We start from the raw sequence: 25,369 nt of genomic DNA on the forward strand, positions 1-25,369 counted from the left end.
TGTAAATCTGTAAAAATCCTACTTGTTTATATTTCTGGTAGACTTCTGATGAAATGAAATGACTTGGAATGAGAGTAGGGGAGCCCTAAACTACCGAGAAAAGGGTCGACACCTACCCCTCAAGCCAGGAAGCCCAGAGGGGATTGTGGGATTTTACAGACTCCTTCGCAGGTGGCTTGGGAGGAGGAGGCAGGAGGAGTCCTAATAATGGGCACGAGCCAAGGAAAATGGTCAAGCAGCCTTGGGTCTGGGGTGGAGAAGGAAGAGGTGCCTGCGGGAAAGACCTGGGACTAGCACATCTGGAGCTGGGCAATGACTGAGGGCCCCCATCTGACTCATACTCCAGTCACTGTATCTTACCACACCATGATGGAAACCTGTGATGGTACTGATTTAGCCCTGAACTACACGGAAATGTCTCATGCTCATTTTTATGGATTCATGAGATCCTGCTCATATATTCTCCACAGAATTTGCATGGGATGCTAAGACCCTGTTCACTTCTGCCCAGGTACGAAAGCAAGTCTCTAATTACGGATAAACCTTATCACTACAGGGCAACAAAAACACAAAGGGACAGTACAAGGTCCAGAAAATCTGGGTTCTAGTCCTAGTCCTACCATATACTTCTCAGTAACCCTGGACAAGTCACACACCCTCTCTGAGCCTCACTTTCTTCACCTGTCAATGAGGGACTTGTACACTAGGTGATTCGCTGGGTCCCTGTATGCCCAGAGATTCTTCGCTTTCCCTCACCTTCCGAGCAATAAGGGTCTCTCTGAGAACATGCCTCCTTTGCATGCTGGCTGACTCTACTTACTATCAGGGGGAAAAGTGTACTTTGAGTAGTCTGGGTTACAGTCGTAACCTCATGCCTCGAGATGGTTTATATTTGAGTCAGGGAGAAGAGGAAAACAGTGAATGTTGTGGCAATGGAAAATCACTGACGGTTTTTCAGAAGGGCACTGGCGTGGTCAGATCTGTACTTGACGATGAATACGATAGTAGCAACAAGTAGGATGGAGTTCAGGGTAACACATTTTGGAATTGGAAGTGGGGCGATCAGACCAGGTAGGAAGCAATGGCAATATTCTAGGTAAGAAATAATAAGGCCCAGTAATTGGATGTATTGGGAGGGTTACAGAGGAAAGACTCAAGAGTCGCTGGGGAGGTGGAAACTTGAAAATGATTATATAAGGGAATAACAGGAAGCAACAGGCAAGGGAAAGATAACTCCTCAAATGTCCGCCTGTTTGGGTGACACCAATAACTGAAATAGAACAAAGTGGAGTGAGGGGCAGGGTCCAAAATTCAAGAAGGAAGGAAGAGTAAAAATTATTTTTTACCCAGTAAACAACAGGAAATAGTCCAGTGAAATAAACATTTTATAAAACTACAGCGCACTTTTCTAATATTTCAGACACGCATTACGGGCCTCCAAGAGTCTATGTAATATATATATTCCATCTTCTGACCTTCTATTTTCCAGTTGCCATTATCCCACAGCTAGACAGCCTTTTGCCAAATGCACAATTACTTAGAACTTGCAGTCTTCCCTTCCCCGATCTTGGAATCAGCTTGCTAGTACCGATGAACATGTTACTTTAGCAGCGGAGGAAGCCCAAGTGCTGCAACTTACTCTGCTCATTTCCAAGAGGCTGCTCCAGCATGGCCAGGATGACACTGTTATCCAGGACAAAGTACCGGAAGCTGTGCTTGTTTATGGTTGGCAGCCTGGAGTATTTAATCAAAGTGGTCTCGTTCACCAGACTACAAGGAGAGGCAGGACCACTGGGGGAAGGAAATGCGCCAAGCAACTGCATAATACTATGGAGAACACAAAAGGTAACAGTTAATTCCCCAAGCAAAATCTTAGGTTTAACCCTGCATCAATGTGTCCTGCTCTTTTGATTTTAACTGACCACAGCCATGCTTTCTCTTTGCAGGTCACATTTACTCCTCGTGCTGGATGCATGGTGTGCTGTCCAGATTCCCTCCTCCAAGACTGAAGATCCTTTACCCCAGATGTAGGGAAATGGTGGCCAGAGCTTTCAGCTGGGTCCCTCCAGGACACGCCCTCAGACAATGAGAACCACCTCACCTAAGATTACAGCTTCCTCCTGGGACAGCCGGAATCCAGTGAATGGTTGATGCAGGGGTATGAAATCCCAGCCCTCTTGCCCCAACTTGTGAGAACTCTGAAGGGCCAACCCAGCTCCAGAGCTCTTTGTTGCAAGTGCACCATAATTTAGTTTTTCCCTCTGCTCAATCCTGCTCCCTTCACTCACCTGTAGGGGTTGATGGTGAGAGCACTTTCCAATAAATTTCTTGCAAGCAAATTTCTCTTTCAGAGTTTGCTACTCAGGGAACCTAACTAATCACACTTCTAAGTCATGAAGCTCCTACAGACATATTAGAAGTTTTTGTGTGCTGCAGCTTTCAAGATTAGGCTAGCTAAAGCATTCTAGACCTAGAAAAGGATCCAGAGATCAGCCAAACCCACTCAACTTTTCAGATGAGGGAACTCAGGTTCAGAAGAGATAAGTGATCGTTAAAAGACCAGAAACCAGGGCCTGCTGCCCTCTCACTGCGTGGCCTTCTCATTAGAAAACAATGCTTTGGAAACTGGAATTAAACTGATCAAGCCTTAACACTCAAAAGTATTCATGTACACAGAGATGTCTGCATACATTCAGCAAATAAAAACGGCTTATATACAGCACTTACCATGTGCCAGACACTGCTCTAAGCACTTGACACATTTTATTTAGTTACCATAACAACCTTGAGCTAGGTACCATTATTATTCCATTTTATAATGAAGAATCTGAAGCACACAGAGGCAGTGTCTTGTAATGAAAACATACAGATTTTATCTCGTGGTCCTAATATCACCTGACCCTTCGTACGTAACTCATTTGGAAAACTAATATTCCCCAGTATCACTTTTATCATCTCAAGCCTCAGCCTGAGTGGCCTCTCCCTTTCTTTCATTCTAATGCTTGAACCCAAATATCTCTGCTAATGTAAGACAACATTGCTCAATAGGTATTTTCCTTCTGTTTTCTCTCGTCCTAGGAGAAGGACTATCTACGAATTTCAAGGCCCAGGAGAATGTGATGATGAGTCAGGCCTAAAGATTTGTGGGAAATAGGAGAAAACCCAGGAGACCAACAATGGGAAAATGTGGCTTTGTTTTTCTAAAACAGGACCGAGATGGCTGTCACCAAGCCTATGCACTGTGTGAGCTTGCTGTGCTCTAGGCAAAGTTCTAAGACATTATCAGATAGGTTGCTTGCAAGGGAATAGGTCACTAAGATCAAACCACACCAGCCTAACCACATTTTCTCTTCTTGATAATGACTAGACTGGAAAGGCAGAGAAATATCTTTGATATCAAGGCATGTTAAGTATTTACCAGTGTATCATGATAAACTTGTACACAAGATTTTAAAATGTCTGTGAACCTGAAGGGAAATCTCTTATGATGTGCTTTGTGAGTTTACCTCTGTTCAATGTTTTTATCAGTGTCTTTGATTAGGACACACAGCGTAGGCTCATTACATGTGCAGTTGACCAAAAGTTGAGATGCAGAGTTAATGTATCAGAGTAAAAGCTGGGATCCAAAAGAATCTTAAAAGACTAAAAATAATGAAGTATATCTTACATGAAAAAACTTTCAGGTTTAAATGTAACATTCTGTACATTACATCCAAATACTACCAAACAAATAAGTACAGAAAGACAGATGAAAGGGAAATGTGTGAAAAAAAGATTCAAAGATTTTAGTGGACTAATGTAAATCACCAAGTTCTCAAAAACCCAATGCAGTGTCCAAGTACATTTTAATGAAAACATAACACTGCAGAGTTTAAAGGTCATTAGACCACATCTAGCATATTATACTCAGTACATGACCTTTAAGAGGTACACAGCCAAACCTACACCCCTGAGAGGAGAATGACCAAGATGATAAAGGTACTTGAATCCCTGTCTTATGAAAAATAGCCGAAGATGCTGGCAGAATGAATCAGAACAGGCACTGTCTTCAGACATTGCTATTGCTTGGCAAAAAGGATTTCACTATCAAGAGTTTGAATCAGAACCAAGGAGTAGAAAGAAGCTAAAGTGGGCGAGATTTCAGCTCAATATAAACATCAGGTTTTTAACAATTAAGATGAAATGGGTAACCTTGGGGTCAGAGTATCCCAAAATCAGAGGCCATATAACTTGGTAAATGTTTTAAAGGTGACTTAAGCAGAAGGGCTGATGAAATGACTTCCAAGAGACCTAATTCTAAATTTATATTAGTACGCCAAGGAGAAAGAAATCCAACCGGCCAACCTGCATTCCACAACTGTCCACTGTCTGCTCAGCACTGACGCGTGTGAAGAGGCAACACGGCTTTTACCCAGGATGGGAGACAACGCCAGCAAACATCAAACATACATCAAACATAGTATCAAACATACTCAGCTACGATCATGACAGTACAGAATTCCATCCTGTGTGGTAGGGTCAGGCTAAATGAGCACAGAAGTACAGAAAAGAGTCATCGTGCAGAAGCAAAATAACTAAAGAAGGTTCTATGGAGGTAGCTAGATTTGACGTGAGCACTGAATAGTGGCGAGTGGCCAAGAAAAGAGGGGAGTTCTGAAAAGAGAGGTTACGTAGACAGGTATGAGTGTGCCCGTTCATAGACACAGGTGGCCTGCCAGGCCCAAGAAATGTGCTGGCAGAAGGCAATGTGCTGGGAAAGGTCAGACAGTTCGAGTGGGGACAGAATAAGAAGGTCCTTGAAAATCAGACCATGGCGTTCACACAACATGGCAGGAAACAGAGATCAATTCAGTCTTCAATCACTCAAGCAGCAGAATAAAAATAGTGCCTAAGAATGAGTTCAGCAGTAGAATGCAAGATGAACAGGAAGGGTAAGAGATTGACATCAGGAAAATCAGGCAAGAAGTGAGAAGGGCCTGGACTAGGAGGCTATCAAGGTTAGAGGAGACAGAGGAAACACTTCCAAAAGTAAAGTCCATTGGACTCAAGACACTGGCTTCATATGGGGAATGACAGATAAATAAGAAAAACAGCCAGAGTTCTGTGTCTACATAACTGGAAAATAGCAGCAATACTAACATACAGCTGTAATTGTGAGGGAAGAGAAATCTGGTTTTCGACATGTTTCATGACAGTCCTGTTCAGGGTATCCTTCAGGATTGGAAACTGGAGGTACCACTGGTGAAGTTGCCAGCAGAGATGAGACAGGTGAGCTACCTACATACCTACAAGGCTAAGCTGGGGGGAAGCACCCTGGGGCTCTCTACTCATTATGAGCACATATCCAATCCTCAATGCCAATCATTCTCTCATAGGGACGTCCCGTCCAGACTACAATGAAGCAAACTTGTTTTTGTACAACGCAGAGTCCCCAGTGAGAAAGGTCCTTCCCCTTTCTCTCCATATCCTTCTTTCTCTTCAAGGTACACAGCAATCTTAGTTCTTTTAAAATGCTTTTCAATTCACCTTAGCCCACACGTAGTTTCCTGCTTGAATTTTTATTATTTCTAGTACTCATTCACATTTTTCTGATTTTCTGGCTATTAGCCAAACCTCCAGAGTCACTGACAACCCAGCATTAGTGCAGTGAGCCAGATTAAACTAAAGCCCGCACACTTCTAAAAACTCTACTGAATGATCTAAGCCCATGAGAAACAGAAATAAATCCAACTTTACTGTGCACATCCAGAGTTATCAACAAACCACTGAACTCATAAAAGATTCTGAGATCTCGGGAAGGATTGATTTCTGTACAAATCTTCAAGTAGTGTTGCTACCACTTACTTTACTAAGATCAAGATAAGCCAATCCAGACTGACTTATTCCTCCTTCCTGCTTTTATGTTTTTCTGGGTCTACATCCGCATTTACCTTTTGATAAGCCCCATCTTTCCATCTACACTGATTCTACCTAATCTTCTCCACTTACCTCTTCCTTGCAGTCTATAAACCTGCCTAAACTGCCTTCCTTCCCGCCTACTCTCATCCCTTACCAGCCAAACACAACTCTCTCAACTCTCTCTGCTCCTTTTTCAAAATACCCATCTGTTTCCGTTCCTTCAATATCAAAAGGCTTGAACAAGAGTCTTCTCTTGCTGGCTTAACCAACCTAGAGTCTGGTTTATAGTTCAAACTTTACCCATCCTCTAAAAATCAGGTCCAGTGTCATTTTCCCCAGGAATCTTTAATTTCCCCTTAACTGGACGTATTCACTTCCTCCTTCCAACTCCCCAGCATTCTATATGTACCTCTTTCTCTTGGAGCATTTATTTTCCACCTAATATTACAGTTACTTGTAATATTATCTCATATCTTATCTTCCTTAGTGGACAAGAAGTTCTTTGAGGGTGGTAACGGAACCTGACTTAGCTTTGTGATCCTATTACCAGTTCATAACAGGGAGTTTATAAATCTTGGCTGAATGACCCTATAATATATCATATAAATGGTGAAGCAGAGACTACAGACCACTGAGCTAGAAGGCAAGAGACCTGATGGTGTGATCACAGACAGATCCCGTCTCTGGAGTCAGCCATTAAGTCAGGGGGTAGAACAAGGCTCTCCAAGATCCTTTTTGGCTCTAACAAGATATGACCTGAATTAATGTCAATAGACATTTGAGGACCCAAACTGTCAACATGAGGACCCAAGTTCCTAATTTCTTTTGGTCCAAAAACCAAGACATTTTCTTTTCCACTTTATTTCTGTAGAAAAAGTATCCTAAAGGGCTTGTGACATTTAATGCTGAAAATCTGGGGAGGAGATGAACAAGGATCGCAGCTAACCCATAACCAAGGATCGCAGCTAACCCATAACCAAGGATCGCAGCTAACCCATAACCAAGGATCGCAGCTAACCCATAACCAAGGATCGCAGCTAACCCATAACCAAGGATCGCAGCTAACCCATAACCAAGGATCGCAGCTAACCCATAACCAAGGATCGCAGCTAACCCATAACCAAGGATCGCAGCTAACCCATAACCAAGGATCGCAGCTAACCCATCCAAAATATAGGCACAACCCCTGTGCAGTCATTTTCATACCATGTCAGCGTGGCTTCAGCAGCATCCTTGACCCTCATAGATGCAGGGTTCGGTTCCTTATCTCCTTTGTACTTGACCTCTTGTTCACTGCTCTTGGACTTACTTCCTGAAATACCCAGTTCCACAATCTCCAATACTTCCTTAAGACAGTCCTAGAAGCAGGAAAGGCAAATCAGTTTTTATAATACACTTATAAGACAAGGAAATATTTCACATGTCAATAGTGGTTGTGGTTTGGTGGTGAGGCTCCAGTTTCTCATTTCTTTTAATAGGTATATATTAATTTCGTAATAATATAATAAACTCCCCTCCCCAGTTTCTCTTTAAAGAAATAAATTTAAGTGTTCAGAGAGTTAGGTAATAAATAATAACAAATTCAATTTTGTTAGTCATAGTTTTTATAAAATTATCATGAACTATAAATCATGAAAGCCCAAATGAAAGAGATGTAACAGCAATCCATTAAACCTGGATGGTTTAAAACATGTTAGATTATCCAAAGGGAAGGTCATCAGTTATTGACATTTTTAAGAAATTTCTGGTATAATTTTAGAAGCCATAATGAAAATGACTAAGATTTAATCAAAAGAATTATTTTTAAAGCTATATAAGCAATAAATATCCAATAAGGCTGGTATCTTTTCTTTTATTTACACTGTGAATTCATTAGAACTGCCTGCCTTGCCATAAAAAAAAGTACTAAATGGAACAATGGCAATGAAAGCAGCGTAGATATCTGTGCTTCCATGAAAGCAGACAAACATGCGTGAAATGAAATTTTTAGATACAAGCTACCTTTACAGACAAGCTGGGCTCTAGGTTTGCAGCCTGACTATTAACTGCCCTTTTTGGTTTGGTGATGTGTTACCAATGTGCTTACTGGCCATCTCAAGGCTACCATCTTTTAAAAAAATTCTTGATAGTTCAAATAAATTAGTCAAGGTGCCATCTTTCAAAAGAACGTCTCTCTTAGTTAATTTTTGCAACCAAACAGAATTTTTGAGTTGTGCTCAAAAGAACAAGTATTCTACTGAAATATAACAAGTCAAATCAGTTTAAAAGATGCAATCTTGTACTTAAACTTAGATATTCTCTTTTAAGAGACATTTTCCCAACATATATTTTGGTTCTAAGGATTTACTGTTTTAAGGTCTAGTGGAACTAACCTTTTCATCGAGCATATCGGGGTGCTCTGTCAGCCAGACACAGAGACACTGGAAAGCGGCCACGATCATGGAGTGCAGATCCCGGGAGTGAAGAGGAGCTGGCCGACTACACTGGTACACAATGTAGCTGCACACGGAACTGATGGCTCGCTTCCGGTCTCCTGAATCCACCATCACCTTCACCTGAGCATATTCGTAGGGGGAACACAGTTAGCCAAGAACCATACCAATTTCCAAGCATCCGCACTGAGGCCCGCAGTTCCTGAGAATGTGACACTCCACAGGAAGCTTTGCTTTTTAAATGATTATTTAGATAGAGAAACAGTATTTCAGATGTACTAGTATACTCCATATAAAAAGAGAGGGCATTTTCAAACCCGAAAACAGTATTTCCATTTAGCATCCTTTTTCACGTGCTAAAACCTACACTCCCGGGGGTGCACCTAACTCATCATTGCCAGAGATTAAAAGAATAAGCTGGCAATGGACAGGTGCACATTTTTTAAGCCAACTCCAGTGATGCTCTACAGGCTACAAAGGTCTGTTCAGCTACTCAGAGGTATAATTACATACAGTAAACTACATATATTTAATGTGTACAATTTGATAAATTTTGGTGTTAAGTATACACCTGGAAACTATCACCACAATCAAGACAGTAGACATATCCATCCCCCCGCCATCTGATGCACCTTGTAATCCTTCCTCCCACTCCTTCCCCCACTCACCTAAGTCACTGCTGAGCTACTTTCTGTCACTATAGGTTAACCTGCATTTTCTAGAGTTTTATATAAACACAAACAGTATTATACTTTTTTTTTTTTGGAGGGGGGAATCTGGCTTCTTTTATTCAGCATAATTATTCTGGTATTTATCCACATTTTTGTGTGTATCAACTGTTTGTTCCTTTTTATTGCTGAGTAGTGTTCCTATGTATGTAGGTAACACAATTTACCCAGGCATCTGTTGATGGACATTTGGGTTGTTGCCAGATTCTAGGTATTACAAATAAAGTTGCTATGAACATTCGCGTACAAGTCTTTGTATGAATACATGCTCTCTTATCTCCTAGAAGTGAAGTGATTGGGCCACATAACAGAAGCACGTTTCACTTTTTAAGGAACTGCCAAGCTGTCTCCTAAAATGGGTGTCACATTTAACGTTCCTGTCACCAGTGTATGAGTTCCAGTTCTTCCACATTCTCACCAACATTTGGGCTGGTCAATCTTTTAAATTTTAGCCATCCTAATATGGAGTGGTCTCTTATTGTGGTGTTAATTGCATTTCCTAATAGCTAATGATGGTGAGCACCTTTTCATGTGCTTGTTTGCCATCTGTATATATTCTTTGGCAGTAGTGTCTGTTCACATCTTATGCCCATATTTTAAATGGTTTCTTGTATTATTGAGGGCTTTGTTGTCATTATTGTTTTGTCTTTTTAAATGATTTAATTAAAGGTCTTTACAAAGCCATATCCAGACTCTCCAGATCCAGCTGCTGAGACTCTTATGTGGTGGGGAATGCCTGGAGCATGGCAGGCAGTTCTGGCTTCCTGAACCTTCTGTGATGAGACAGAGACAGTGGATAGCATCTCAGCTCTATGGTCCACAACACTCATGCGGTCAGACTGGGGCTTCTTAGGGCCATTCTTACTACTTGGGGCCCAGGGAAGTATGATCTTCACTTTGATGCCCAGCGCGCCCTGAGTGGCACATGGCACATGGTGGTCAAGACATAGTAGTTAACAGGGTCCCCACTGTGGATCGTTACACCATCCATAAGCTTCATGGCTCCAGGCTGTCCTTGGAGTTTCCATGACCGTGTAGCCCTTGGCCCCACTCTCCATGATGAACTGCAGCACCCCACAGCAGGCTCTCCACACAGCGAGCCCTCCTAGGAGTTTCTAATGCAGAGACTATGCAATGGCACACAGACTTCTTGTGGCCACCTTTTCCGCAGAAAGCTCTACACAACCCTCAGGGAAGTCAAACTTCTCAACTACACTGGTTAATTCCTAGATCCACTGGTCTTTCTCACCAAGAACATTCTGCGTCCTGGAGGCCAGGTGAAGATTCCTGTCTTGGTTGGTATAATTTGGACCTCAACTCCAGAGAAGCCGTCTTCAGCAAGCCTCTGATTGAGAACTCATTCAGTTTAGCTCTGAAAATGTCATCAACAACAAACTTCCTCTTCTTAGAAATTTGTACAACCACATCGCTACTGTTCACTACCAAAAGGACAGGCTACTGCTGAGTTTTGAGAGTTCTTTACATAATCTGGATACGAGTCCTTCATCAGATACATGCTTTGTAAAGATTTTCTCCCAATCTGTGACATCATCTCATTCTCTTAACAGTATTTTTTGAAGAACAGTAGTTTTTAATCTTGGTGAAGTCAAATTTAATAATTTGTTCTTCTAGTAATAGATAAAAAATTTTTGTGTGACCCAAATCTTTGTATAAACCACAAAGGTTTTCTTGCCATGATTTTTTGCTAGAAGTTTTAAAGTTTAGCTTTTACATTTAGATCTACAATCCATTTTTAGTTCATTTCTGTACATAATGCAAGGTGTGAATCAAAGTTCTTTTTATGTATAGGAATATCTGCTTGCTCCAGCACCATTTGTTGAAGACTGTCCTTTCTCCTTTGAATTACCATTGCACCTTTGTCAAAAATCAGATGTTCCTACATATGTGCATCTATTTCTGGATTCCCTACACTACTACTGCCCAATTTGTCCCCCCCTATGCCAACAGTAGACTGTTTTGATTACTACAGCTTTACAGCAAGGCTTGAAATCAGGTAGTGTTGCCCTTTATGATTTGGTAGACAGGTCCAGAGCAGCACTCCATCTAGGGCTGGCTATCGCTTACCACTGAGAGTAGAACCTTACTCTCAAAGACAGTGTGGTTCTGCAAGTCTCCTAATAGCTGTTCTTACTTTCTGCATCAGTAACTGCTCCTCACAAAACTGTGGCCATTACACCTATTCCTGAGCATCTGAGGTAAGCTCTGGTGAGAACATCGTAGGTTTTCTCGCCAATGTTGTCTCTCATGACTTAGGTAAGTCACAGTCTCTGCTCACCTGTCCCCACATCTGTAAAACAAGGGCTTGAACTTTATCATCGCAGACAACATCACCTTATGTGTGTATGTCACCTTTTTGCTTACAAAGTGGTATGCATATTTCATTTCCTTTGATCCTCACACCACCAGGTGTTAATGCACAAGGTAACCCTGCTTGTTTTACACATAAGAAAACACTTAGATGTTAGTGAGGATGTGGAGAAACTGGAACCCCCGGTACATGACTGGTGGGAACATAAAGAGATTCGGTCACTACAGTTTGGCACCTCTTCCAGAAGTTAAATATAGAACTATCATACGACCTAGCAGTTCCACTACCAGGTACATCCCCAGAACCAAAAATTGGAACAAACAAATGACTGCACACGGACCTTCAGAGCAGCAGTATTCACAATAGTCAAAAGGTGGAAACAGCTCAAATGTGCATCAACAAATGCATAATGAGAAGACCAACTGGTGCATCTAAATACAAGCATAGTATTCAGCCATAAGGGCAACGGAATTCTGACATATTCTGCAACATAAATAAACCTCAAAAACATGACAAGTGAAAGAAGCCAGACACAAAAGGTCACCCATTTTACGATTTAATTTATATGAAGTGTCCGAAATAGGTAAGTGCAGAGACAGAACGCAGACTGGTAGTTGCCAGGGACTGTGAGGAGAGAGACCAGAAAGCAACTGCTTTATGGGTATGGATTTTCTTTTTAGGGTGATGGAAATGTCTGGGAACTAGACAGAGGTGGTGGGTGCACAACACTGTGAAAGTATTGATAGCCACTGAATTGTTTACTTTAAAATGCTTAATTTTATGTTAGGTGAATTTCTCCTCAATAAAAAAGAAACTACTTAAGAGAACTGCAAATGGCCACCAACCTCTAAGATTCCACGAAACTGAATAACGGCTGTGAAAGAAATGAGAAAGAATAGCCAATTTTCACCTCTCTCTGGTAATGGAAGATGGGAGAGGCACCGCCAGTCCCAAATAGCATGTTTTAGGATAATCACTCTTTATAAAAAGAGCCCCTTTTCTTCTTTTACCAAGCTTGTATTTGCCTATTGAAATTAGAAGATCCTATCATGGCGCAAAATGCCATGCTGAAAATTTAGGGAAATTATGAGTGAATACAAAATAAAAAAAAGGTGAACTTCATTTTGTAAAATCTCACGTGGAGGCTCACTTTTGCACACTTAGAATATAAACTATATTTGAGTATAACCAACACTGCAACACCCACACCAAGGGGTGGGGAAATACAGAAAAAAAAAAAGAGCCATGGTCCAGGGCTCTGGGCTAAAATAAAGGACTGTCCCTTCCTTCTCACCTTTGCCAGGCCAGAGAGGAGCTCTAGAGCTGCCAGCGATATGCTCATGTCTTGCCGCCACTGGGAGTTGAGTCTTTGGGTGACGAGGTGAATGCTGCGAATCAGGAGCCCAGCAGCTGAATCTGTATTAAGAGCTAGGATATAACCCCAATGCCACATCCCACAGGGAGGGAAAACAACTAAGCGTTAGTAACGAAAGCATAGCATTCCACAGGCACAGTCCACAGCAGCCACAGTGAGCACGACGGGCACCCACACCGTGCTATGCTCCCGCCCCACTGGCCTGCGCGTCAAGCCTGACTCAACAACAGTGCACAGGGCATACACACGGGACCAGAGCAGCTTCTAGTTCCCAGCTCGGGTACTGTGATACAGGTATCCACTGGGACTTGGCCGTTTCAGTATCATTCTTATAACAATGCCAATTTTAAAACTTCTAAATTAACTAAATAGTTACATTTTCAAAAAAAAAAACAAACAAAAAACCACAAACCAATGAAAGGCTATCAATTATTTCCCTCGAATTTTATGTGAGGGAAAGAATTCAAATCTTAGAATCTCCTCAGATGCTGGGAATTATTCTAAAGCATCTGTTGAAATTTTCAGGGTTTAAACCATCAAAAGTCACATGCACTGCCTTTTGAAACACATTTTAACATCTAACTTTCCAAGACTACTTTAACACTTCTAAAAAAAATTAAATAACCAAGTCATTGTTTTTATTTGGCCTTCAATTCTACATTTAAAAGTAATGACTACTTAGCTAATAATAAATTAGGGCAAATTAAATTAAATTTATTAAAAAAAGCTTTAGGGACATTATACCTGTCGATCCTATCAGAAAGAGGGCAGTGACAACAGAAAAAGGAATGATCATTAAAGAGAGACATTCATGCGACACTAACACAAATCTGGGTTTCTTAGTAAAAAAATATTTTATGACATTACAAGCAGAACTCACTAACACCAATTCAAAATGCTGCAACAAACAATAATCACTTCAAACACTTATATTAGAACACATACAATAATGCAAAAATTTCTTTAGTTTAAAAGTGTTTTAGAAAGCATGAAGAAACTACCCCAAAACACAAATTTTCACCTGTAGTACACTTAAATTCATGAACATAATGAGTAAGAAAACTAATTTAAATAACTTCTTTATAAATGTTTAATATTCACATAATGACTTTATGTATCTGATATGCTCAAGGATACTTAAAGCAAACTTAAACCACAGAAACATGCCTGGACTCCTAGGACCATGAAATCCCCAGATGATTAAAAAATTTAACTCACATCTAAGGATCTAGATTTCATTCCAATCTAGTTGGATTAGCACTCACAGAGTCAGTACACTGTTAGTATTTGTGTATAAAAACTAAAGGCACCCACAAACTCATAGAACCCGTAAAGTAACTTTCCAGGTTAAAGGACATCATGGAATAGGATGTCCTGCTGGCAAATGTCCCCTTACTCTTACTGAAACACAAAGACAGTAAGAGTCTTTAAACACAAAGACAGATGGGTTCCCATCTCATGCAGATCTAAATCACTCACCCTCACCACACTGCCATAACTGTACTGGCTGATTCTGCCATTAGATCCTGAGCAAGAGCCCATATCCTATTTGACTCTGTATTACCAGCACCTGGTACAGAATCCAGAACTGTTTCCTGACCACCCATTATAATCATTTATAAAATCTAATACTACCCAGAATCTAACTACTAAAAGAGCTAAATTCACAGACTTGTTTTCTTTTTCTTAATCTTTTAGACTAACAGCCTCTTTATTATACTTAAATACATTGAAAAAAATTATGAACATTAAAATTGTGTTAAAAATGTTTTGCTTGTTTGTTTTGTATATCTGGGCATTAAAAGTTATTCTATAAATTTTGGATTTCAATAGAACAAACATGGCTTACCATAATCTCTTAGAAGAGCTTGAGCAGGTCTTTCACTATCGGGTGTTGTAGGCTCTGTGCTTCCACCACTTGCTGAACTAATACCACTATTAGTGCGACTATGACTCTTCAGGTTATTTTCTCCACCACCCTAGTCAAATAAAAATGAATGAAATATTTCAGGGCTACATCCATAGTTTACAAGTACAGACAGAGGTCAATCATTAAAAGCCATGTTAATAAAATGGAATGTATCAACTAAATAGCACTATCTGAAACATAGATAAAAACTGACAAGGGATGAAAACTGCTGTACGTGGTGTTTTTGCATAGACACCATCTACTGAAGGGTATGAAGGGTCTGATGATTGCAGGTGCCCATTCTGGGTTCTTCTTTGCTGTTTACAAAGGGCCAGCCCAGGACCATTTCCATCTTCACTAGACTTCACTAACTAATGACTGGGTTTTTAAAGAAATACCCTAGTGCCTCCCAAGTAAAACTTCAGAACAGGAATACATTCTTAAAAAAAAACAAACACAAATAAACAGTAACTCACAAATGTAGTTATATCATAGAGCACAAATGATAAATTACTATGGTTAGTATAAAGATTAATTATTATATGTATAGGAGCTAAAATCTGAGATTTCCCTCATTTTCCCCCCATACAAACACAATTCATTACATCCAGATCAGCTGATTATTATTAGCCACTTCCTGGGACACGAGTATATTCCTTAATAATAATTTGATCACCCATCCTACATCTACTCAGCTCACTCCAGTATACTCCATTAATTTTCTCACTCCCCCACCTCTACTTCAGGTAAAGGAATCACATGATCCTGAATACAGAAGCAGGAGGCACTGGGAGTCTCTGGGAAGGTTTTTGATTTAGAATCATTGGTGCTCTGGAAGGGACTTCAAACTTTGGTCTAGAGAGCCTAGAAAGAGCTGATGAGACGACAACAGCAAACTCAGCGCTTGCTAACAGCCAGGACTAGATCTACTAGGGATGGAAGAAATTACGAGTTGGGGAATTTTCTAGATTTTTCAAGCCAGTTCACCAGCACAGCAAAAGAAATAAGAGCTTTAAGTGGACACTACTCAGGAATAAAGACTGCATTTAGCTGGAATTTCTCTCATGCAGAATCTCTTAGGGACCTGATGTAGAGTTGATGAGGCACTGAAAGGTAAGACGCCTCAAAATATATTTTAAAATAGGATCCTTTTGAATCAATAAGCTGAATTTATAAACAAATGCCTTTAAAAAAATCATAAGGACAGACATTTTGGGATATAATTTACATAAAATCAGAAGTTGATACTCTCTGACAGATTACACGCTGGTATGCTTCTTACCATCTCCATTTGGCAACCAATGGCTTCTAAAAGTGCTGAATCTTGAACAATATTTAACATTGCCCCTATAACAGCAAAAAAAAAAATGCATTTAAATACATGACAAGAATACTAAAATGGCTAAAATAACTCAATTAGCAAAGATAATAATATGATCTTAGCTGCGTATTCCTGAAATTTTCAAATAATTACTTATAAATCTGATTGGTCAGAAGAGATACTCTTTAGAAATTCCCTAGTTCTGATCTTCCCCCAAAGTTTTACAATTACATTTTTCTAAAATAACTTTAAAGGCCAAACTTGGTTCTATATAAAAACATGACCATTATCAGATGTTATTTAATTGGTGTGAAAGACCAAATGTAAACATCTCAATTTTAAGAATAATACAAACTAAGAAAATTATAGAATACTTTAAAAAGCAGATACTGAATGTTTTTAAAAATAAAAACCACAATTCTATCTTTCTGACCAAACTGCTTTTTAAGAATGATTAAGCCCACATGGTTCAGGGTTTAACCATGGCTGGATATTCCAAAGGCAAGCTGCATGTATTTATTATCAAGGAACTCACAGCCCTAGAAAGGCTAGGACAGAAACATATGATCAGCCTCCCACAGCGCTTCTCATCTCAGTGGGGGAGTACTCTTGTCCACCGTGGATCAAGATAGGACAGACACAGCTTTGCCCATCTATGGCAAGAGTGACAACAGACTCTTCCTTGGAATGTATAAGGGAGCTCTTCAGAACATGGGTAAAGCAAAACTAAATTATGAACTGTAGAAATTATCTGATTTCAAGTGATATGTTTCTTGAATACCTTAAAACACTACAACTTAGAGGCTCTCTCAGATCGAGAATTAACCTTTGTTCCTTCAACTCCTTTCCAAAATGAAAGGACTTACTTTACTCTTCCCTATGGATCCCACCTTCTCACCCCATAACATATTATACTTCCTGAGCACCCACTCCAACCAACCACTACTGCCATCGCCAATTCTTTGGCTGGCATTTCCTCTCTTGGAATGAAATCCTAACCTCATTTCTGCCTATTCAAATCCTGCCCTGCAAAATCCAATTTAACTTCCACTTCGCCCTAAGAAGTCTTTCTTGCTGTTCTGGTTTCTTCTCGCTCAACACTCAAGACCTCCATATGATATGCAATCAGCACTGCCTTCTGCTGTTATCTGCTTTGTGAGGGTACTCTAATCTCTGCAATGAGACTTGCTCAAGGGTAAAAGCCATGCTCTTCACTTCCAGAATACCTGTAACTAAGACCATGCCCTTGGCTTTGATGAAAAGACAGAAAGTACTGTAAGAGACAGCCGCAGTAATCAAGTTGAGAAGTTGTGAGGGCTTAAAATATGGCAGTGGCCATACTGATGAAGAGCCATTTAAGACTGAGAATCAGTGTGGTTAGGAAACAGTAAGGAAGAGGGAGGAAGCAGAACGATAGCTACTCCCCAATTACCTCTTGGCAGGGTTCTGACATGCCTTCCAGAATTACACCCACCTCAAAATATTTTCACATGTATGTAATGGGCAGGAAGAAGAGGAAGAGGCAGAAGTAAGGAGGGAAGAAAGGAAAAAGAAAGAGGAGGGGAAGAGACGGGAGGGTGGGAAGAGGAGAGAGAAAGCACAAGAGGGAAAGGGAAAAAGGAACACAAATAACACTAAGCAAAAATGACCTACCAAGACGACTGTAATGCTTCCCTCCCCTCATCTCACCCCTTTAATTTTTTCCACATATGAAAGCAGACAAATCCTGCCTCTCATTCAGAGTAAGTACAGTTTTGTTAGGCTGAGGCTCCCATCACTGACCCCTGCCTCCTGAGCATGCCTGGAGTCAACAGAATCTTGGTTTTCACTTAGAAAACAATGTGTGAACACAAACCTAATATCATTTGAGTGTTGTTGGGGTCTGTTTCCGTTTGCAAGGCACCTATTAGTATATTCACAAGTCTCAGCTTCAGGGACAAAAAAGTTATTGGTTTATCATAAGAAGAGCTGTCATCATTACTAAACTTTCCTTCCAGGACCACCTACGGAAGAAACAAATAATATTTAACATTGACTGTTGTGGTACGCTATGCCCATGGAGGAAATGCTACAGTGGAGAGAGATCAGCCTCACAAGCAAGGCTTTCAGTCTGACTATTATTAGCCACTGTGCTATGTCTGTCACTAACTCATACAACATATGTTATCAGGTGTCACTAGCCAATCACTACTTGAAATGGTAGGCCAAGGCATGCTGGCTGACTGACAGAAGAAATACCACAAATCTACTTTGTTGATTCACTTGAAATAATGTGAAAAATGTTTTTAAAAGCTCCTGCTCCATTTAAAAAATATAATTTGACTTGAATTAGCACACAAAACAGAATACAGAATATAAAATCTTTAATAAAATATTACCTCAGATTTGACTGTGCCAAAGTGATGAGGGAGGGGCAACAAAGAAAGCAGGATATTAATGGAAGATCTTCTCAATTCTGTTGGATTTACATAGCTTTTGAATTTGGAGAGTTCTCTGCCAAAATAAAAAAATAAAAAATAGCTATTAGTATTTCTGAACTAAAGTATGTTTTTAGCGATTGCCAAATATACATTATGCCAAGTTTTCACAATACAAACACTGGGTTTGGTTTCAGAAAGAATGCAATACATACTTTCCACTGAGTTTATACTCTGCAATTCATGTGCTTGTGTATGTGTGAATCTCTATGTTAAACTGTTATAGAATTAAACTAGAATCTGATTGATTGATTTTAAACGTAGGGCCTACTCTACAAAAATAAGACCTCTGGGCTGGGTTGCTCTTGCCCCTCTAGAGGATTCAATATGACCATGGACAAATCAAAACTGAAGGAGTTCACGGATGGGGGTGGGTCTGAATATTCTACAATCATTTAATGTGAGCTAAGTTCCCTTGCTATGAAAACAACAGGATAGGATAAATTAGGAAACTGGGGAGGAAGCACCAAAACAGACCAGGCCAAACCCGATAATTGATATACTAGTACAGAATGACAGCTTACCTGTCAGGCAAAATGGTTTCAAGAGCTGAAATAAAGTAAGGAACCACAACATCAATCCCTTTCAAGTCACAGCAGAACAAAGGAGGGGAGTTTAGAATAACGCTGGCCAAGACAGGGTGGCACACATAATCATTTATCTGCAAACCTTGAATTAAAAGCATGTAAAATCTAGGAAAGCAAGAAAAAAATTTTAAACAAACTGATCAATTGTTTTCATAATTATTACTATTTTCTACATAGTCACCTGAAAGGCTATATATTCCACTCTTCACTACTTCTACCCTTTAAAAGGTATATCTGGAGTTAGAACAATTCAGAATCAAATACACTAAGAACCAAATTATCTTTCCTAATTAAAAGGGAAAAAAAGATTCAAGTCTATTATACTTTCTTGAAGTTTTAAGCCTTGCAACTCAAATTTATAGGTGCCTGCAAATGAAGCAACCAAAACAAAGCAAATGGCTGCAGTAATTATCAATAAACTGGAGGAATTAAATTGAATGCCAAGTCAGCAAAATTTTGCAGTATTTCACAATTCCTGAAAAAGTGTGTTGTATCTTTTTGCCCCTGACCCATTATTTTTGGAGGGACAATGAAAGAAAGAACCTCATTCAACTTTGCATTTATCATGATATGAAGGTAACTGCATTAGACTCCTTTTAAGAATATACCTAAAGTATACCTTACATTTAGTATACCTTACTTTTAACCTCTCCTCTAATCCCCAATCAAGTAAGCATTCAATCTTACATCATTCGAGAACAATTATTAATATACTGGTATACTCTTTTTTAAGGCACTTTTTTCTTCTCTGCAACTCTTCTGAAACAACTTCATCTCCTGGTCATTGCTCAACCCATTTTAATCCATCTTTTCTCCCCAGAACTAAACTAAAACCATGTTAGCAAATAACCAAAGACCTCTCAACTGCTAAATCCAGAAGACACCTCTAAGTCTTAATTTATGCTGCCTTTTTAAAGCATTCAAATCTCTGATTACTCCCTTCTCTCCTTCTTTGACCTCTCTGGCTAGTTCCTTGAATAGTCCTTCTTACTCCACCCCCCTTCCTAATATTGGCGTTCCTCCGATTGCCAACCTCAGTTCTCTAAGCTATTTCCTCCACTAGCCTAGTTTTAAACACTGCTTAAGCCACTGAATACAATCAAATCAGTCTCTAGCCCATAACTCTCACCTGAGCTCCAGATCTATTAGCCTAAAGCATACTGGAAACCTGAGGACATGACATGACTACTGATGTACTCCAGTAATCCCTGTGCACAGTGGCATAAATACTTACTGAGAAATACTCCACGGGCACTCAAACTCAGTAAGTTCAAAACTAAGCTCATCACGGGCCCCCTCACAAATTTGCTATTTTGTTTGGTCATCCTACTACCCGTCCAGTCTCAGGGATCAGACAGAAAGCTCATGGTCACAGCCTTCTTCCCTAATGCTGGTGATACCATCTGGGGTTGTCTCCCCAACCAGTAGTCTGCCTCCTGAGAAATGTACCCCCGCACACACAGGGGTGCCAGCATCCCATGGGACCACCTTCACAGCCATAGTTGACCAGACCAGAGGTAGACACCTGATTAATCAGATTTCCCTTCTCAGGAATCTGAAATTAGGATTCAGGGATGCTAATGTCACCTAGACCCAGGCCATGAAAACTAGGAACTTAGAAGCATACTGCGATATAAGAAAATGAAGCAGTTCTAGAATACCATGAAGACAGAGAAGCGGGAAAAAGGAAAATTGTTTTGGTCCTTAAACACTTTCTAGTACCTGGTTCCTCCCATTCATGAGGCCCTGCTGCACGTCCAGGCCTCAGAATGTATTAAATAGTACTAGTTTCTCATAACTCATTTCCATTTTGCTTAAGTCACATTAAGAGGCTTTTCTGTTAAAGTCAAGAGCCTATTAAAATACCCCTGATTAGTTCCCTGCATGCACAGTTCTATTTCATATCTATATGCTTCTGCACTTTGTTCCCTCTGATAGTTTAATCCTCTCCTGAGAACCTAGCAGGTACACAGACACCTGAGTGCTCTTGTTGATAGTAAATGACTTCAGCAGCTGTGAATGATCAGCTGAGGAGGGCAAAACAGAGTCAACGAAAATAGGAAGCTATTACAAGTTAATTTCAGGAAGCAATAAAAGGCCCAAAGTGTCATAGTGGGGACAGAGTAGAGAGATTAGAAAGAGGGTTAAGTAGGAGAAAGGCGGAAGTTGGATGACCAACTAAAGATACAGAGCCAGAGGAGTAGAGTCTAAAATGACTCCTAGTTTCTGCGACGAGCAACGGAATGGATGGCAGAGCCATTAACAAAGATTGGTTGAGGTCACAGATTTCGATAGATGACCCCAACTGACTTGCTAACATAGTCTAAATACTACCCATCCTTTGTAAATCCAGCACACTCATCCAAGCCTCTGTAACTCTTTCCTGAACCCCCAGGCTACATGTACACTGCTTCTTCCTCTGAATGCCCATAGCACTTTATCTGTGCCAACGTCATATTAATATTGGATCACTGTTACCTGTGTGCATGACTTTACTCATTCAAGAAAATAAGCTCTTTAGAGGTGAGATTTACAGCTAACATTTCTGGACCATTTACAGTGTCTAATGCTGTGCTAAAAATTGATTTAAAAATTAGGGTGGTCCTTCCAAATCTCTTTATAATTAACGAAAGTCAAATAGAACAAATAATACTTCTAAAATAAAAAGGGTTTTAGGGATCTTTACCAAATCTAGTAAGGCAGATAAAATGGAAGAAGTAAAGCAAAAATTTCAATTACTGACAGACATTTGCAGGTTATTTCAAATAACATTTACTTATCAATTCTGCCTACCAAGCCATGCTACAATAGTTTCACTACCCCAACAATATAAATGGAAAAATAAACAAAAAAAATTCTAAGACCTGGATAAATAAGCTGGCAGAATCTCTTCTCCAGTCTTCTTGCTACAAAAAATCCTACACAGTGTCCCACAAGCCTCAGCTCTTCCTGCTTCATAGTTATCAGGAAATTCACTTGCATCAAACATAGGATTGGAAACCATGGTGTCTGTGGACATTTGTGACCCTTTCCGTCGAAATTCCATGCTAGCTTGTGTTGTAATGGCTGGGGAGAGAAAAGGAGGGTTTTATTATATTTGTCAATATGCAAATAGGCTCATGGGACCCTGGACACAAAGATCAAGTGTTGGTGTCATTAAATAGCTATGTGAATAAAATCCAATAATGCTTTTGTTTAGCAACTATGTCTTAATTTTTTTTAAAAAGGGCTCTCTGAAGTCTTCTTTGAAAATGGGTAATTTAATTTACAGTGGTATTATCAGTTTAACAAATTCTACAATAAGTAGTTTTCAACTGAATTTTTGATCAGCAGAGTACATTTGTATATATCTGTTTATATACAGATATATAACACACAATTTGGCTTTTCTATTATTTATTCTGTTTTTAACTTCCCCTATAGAACAATGCTTAAACATTAAGAAATACAGCTACTGCAATTTACACATTACCCCAGAGGGACATCATAATTGAATGGGCAATACCATGCCAGTTTGTGTACTTTAGGGAGAGGGCGAATTAAGGATGACAAAATGGGTAGGAAGAGACAGCATTCCCATTACCCACCCAACTTCGAAACACACACCAAAGAATCGTCCAACCAAGCAAAATGAGAATGAATTTTAACAACCACAGACAGCAGCTAACTTGAGGTTGATAAATCAGAAAATTGGATCGGTAATAAAGATTATCATGGTCATTCGTTGTCACTGAAACAGAAGCCCTTCGAAAGTTGCCTTTATTTTTAACAAAAGATTTCACAATGCATTGAAAATCACTCTGAAATCTTTTATCACTCTCCACAAAATGTTTAAATTATTTTGTAATAATAGATTTAATGGAATGCAGAGTCAAGCATAAATCTTTATGCAACTTCCCATGAGCCATTTTTAGTCCTGAATAAGCTTTCCAGCAATAATACATTTGAAAAACACTACATGCAGAATGCATACAAATCAAACACTAAATCTGTATAAAAATAAGCTTAAAGCTTGAAAAAAAAAAAAAAAGCCAAAACACAGTTAGTGCAAAATCCTGGAATTTATGACATGACCAGACTAGTGTACAGAAATAATGGGACTGATTCAGGCAGATTAATTTGCTTTTGCCAACAATCTTCCCCATTCAAAACACAGAAAAGTATTTTTCTTCCCAAGTGCAAAAACTACAAGAGACAATGACAATCAAATTTTTTAATGGAATTATGAAAAAAATAAAAACATGACTGCAATTAAGGAGAAGCTTCTGGTTCCTACTTACAAGATTTATAAGAAAGAAGAATTTGGATAAAAGATGCTGCAAGATAATAGAAATAAATGGAAACAAATCAAAGGACAGCAGTAATTATAAAATACTTTAAAGATGGTGAAATTTTACAATAAGTTAAGAAGCTCTTTAGCTTTTTAAAAGTTAGATTAAAAGCTTTATGATACCACAAGCTAGTTCAAAAACATAGGAAATTGTGCATTCAGATCCAAAATTATAATTTTTGTACCATGCAAAAAAATGAACAAAGAAAATTATACAACTACAAAAGAATTGAGGTTTTGAACTGCCCATTACGTGCATTAAAATTTTAATTCATTAACCCTTCCCAGCTCAATGTGACTTTTACAAAGCACGGTGTACTGCTAAGTAAATCTAAAGCTAATCAGTTCACAGAAGCAAATATTTTAAGTTAAGAGGTGAACAACGTGGTAGAATTCCTTGATGACAGCCAGTACTTAGAAAACAGACTAAAAATGTTAGTATTCCCAAATCCCCCACCACCCCCAAGACCTCAAGAGTGGCACCCAACAGCACTCTTAACCATTCAACTATCTGGACACCTCCTATCTCCTGGATAATGTAACAGCCTTTCTCATCTCTGAACGCAAGGCAGGGAAGAGGAGCTTCTATTCTTTCCCCATGAAGGAAAATTACTTAAGAGTTAAAAAATAAGAATGTGTTGCCCACATATGATTTGAATTCTGGCTTCTATCTTTTGGCACAAGAGGATGAGCAAAGCTGTTACAAACTCCCTCAAGAGTGAGGAGATCTGTAAGTTCCCTTTAAGCAAGCCCATCGAGGCAGCAGGTGGAGCCATTCTGGATTCAGGGATTTTAGTGTCAACAGCTCGATACCCAGAAGTTACATGGTAAGAATTGCATCTTAATAAAAAATAAAAATATGACTGACTCATTCTAGAAAATACAACACAAATTAATACAAACATGGTTCAGAAAACTCAAAATATAAAGTACATGAACATAAGAAAATATAAGCCAAAAATGGTTTTTAAAAGTTTTCATTTAGTCATCATAAGTACATTTACTTATCCATAAGTAAGCACCACTTTCAAACTTGTAAATAAAATATGGAAATGATATAGTGTCTGAATCTGAACAAAATAAAGAAATCCCTACACTCAACCACACAATCTCAAATTGTATTCCTGAAAATGTCTTTATATTCACAACTTTTAAAAATTATTTATAAGATTTGTAAACACATCCTAAATAATTATATATGTATAATGCTAACACACATAGACCTCTGTTGAGATCATATGTAATAGATAAGAATGCCTTTCTGAAAGAAAGCAGAGACCCTTATGGCCATTGGTTTTATCCTTGGAATTAACATTCTCCCTAGGGATGCATAAACTAATGCAATTAGGCATCCTTTTACCTCAAGCTATTTCCAACCCCAGTGGAAAAGTGCTTTCTTACCAAACAACCAATACACTCATTAATGCATACAGCACAGTGCCTGGCACAGAGTAATTTAGGTCAGTAAGTGCCAACCATTATTATTATTATTCAGCTCTAATACATGTCATAAATATTCAGTACATTCTGCACTACCCCACCCTCCATACTGCACCCTATGCCACTACTTCCAAGTAAAATGGTAAGACGACAAAAATCAGGTTTTACTTAGACAGTGTTTCATTTCTGTAATAAAATCTAAATGAAGATATCAGGGTTGCACTATGAATTCTCCACCAGACTTATTTAATTTCAGAACAAATTGTATGTTTGAAAGTGTACCCCTGAAATAAAGTTCTCTAAACTAAAACCGGAGACATTAGAGTCTTTTGTGAGGCAGACATTTGTATGTACTAATGAGTGAGTGGTTGTCAAAATCTAAGAAAACACTTCTTGTGAATTTCTGGTCAAAATCTTTAATTCTTTATGTTAATATTATTATCCTGGCTGACATGAAGGGAACTTCCAGGTCACCTACTGAAAGGAATTTGATTCAACAACAACAAAAAATGGCTAACCTAAAGTGTATCTAATAAAACCAGA

At 39.2% G+C, this 25,369-nt stretch overlaps 1 protein-coding gene across 8 annotated transcripts in view; it reads right to left on the reverse strand.

The window, feature by feature from the left end:
* Nucleotides 1–25,369, reverse strand: part of RALGAPB (Ral GTPase activating protein non-catalytic subunit beta) — an 85,061-nt gene that overhangs the window by 26,517 nt on the left and 33,175 nt on the right. For 2 of the 8 annotated variants that reach the window (XM_033094481.1, XM_033094482.1), the window contains 12 exons: nucleotides 23,337–23,372; nucleotides 21,921–22,122; nucleotides 18,994–19,161; nucleotides 18,371–18,485; nucleotides 17,848–17,995; nucleotides 15,954–16,018; nucleotides 14,612–14,741; nucleotides 13,507–13,515; nucleotides 12,682–12,815; nucleotides 8,271–8,453; nucleotides 7,105–7,256; nucleotides 1,640–1,827 (listed from right to left, as the gene is read on the reverse strand). In XM_033094481.1, the coding sequence (XP_032950372.1) occupies nucleotides 1,640–1,827; nucleotides 7,105–7,256; nucleotides 8,271–8,453; nucleotides 12,682–12,815; nucleotides 13,507–13,515; nucleotides 14,612–14,741; nucleotides 15,954–16,018; nucleotides 17,848–17,995; nucleotides 18,371–18,485; nucleotides 18,994–19,161; nucleotides 21,921–22,122; nucleotides 23,337–23,372 (1,530 nt within the window). The remainder of the gene's footprint in view (nucleotides 1–1,639; nucleotides 1,828–7,104; nucleotides 7,257–8,270; nucleotides 8,454–12,681; nucleotides 12,816–13,506; nucleotides 13,516–14,611; nucleotides 14,742–15,953; nucleotides 16,019–17,847; nucleotides 17,996–18,370; nucleotides 18,486–18,993; nucleotides 19,162–21,920; nucleotides 22,123–23,336; nucleotides 23,373–25,369) is intronic. The other 6 variants (XM_033094484.1, XM_033094486.1, XM_033094485.1 and 3 more) reach the window with 6 other exon arrangements.

Source organism: Rhinolophus ferrumequinum, chromosome 23 (genome assembly GCF_004115265.2).
Source record: "Rhinolophus ferrumequinum isolate MPI-CBG mRhiFer1 chromosome 23, mRhiFer1_v1.p, whole genome shotgun sequence".
In the NCBI taxonomy this organism is placed as follows: domain Eukaryota; kingdom Metazoa; phylum Chordata; class Mammalia; order Chiroptera; family Rhinolophidae; genus Rhinolophus; species Rhinolophus ferrumequinum.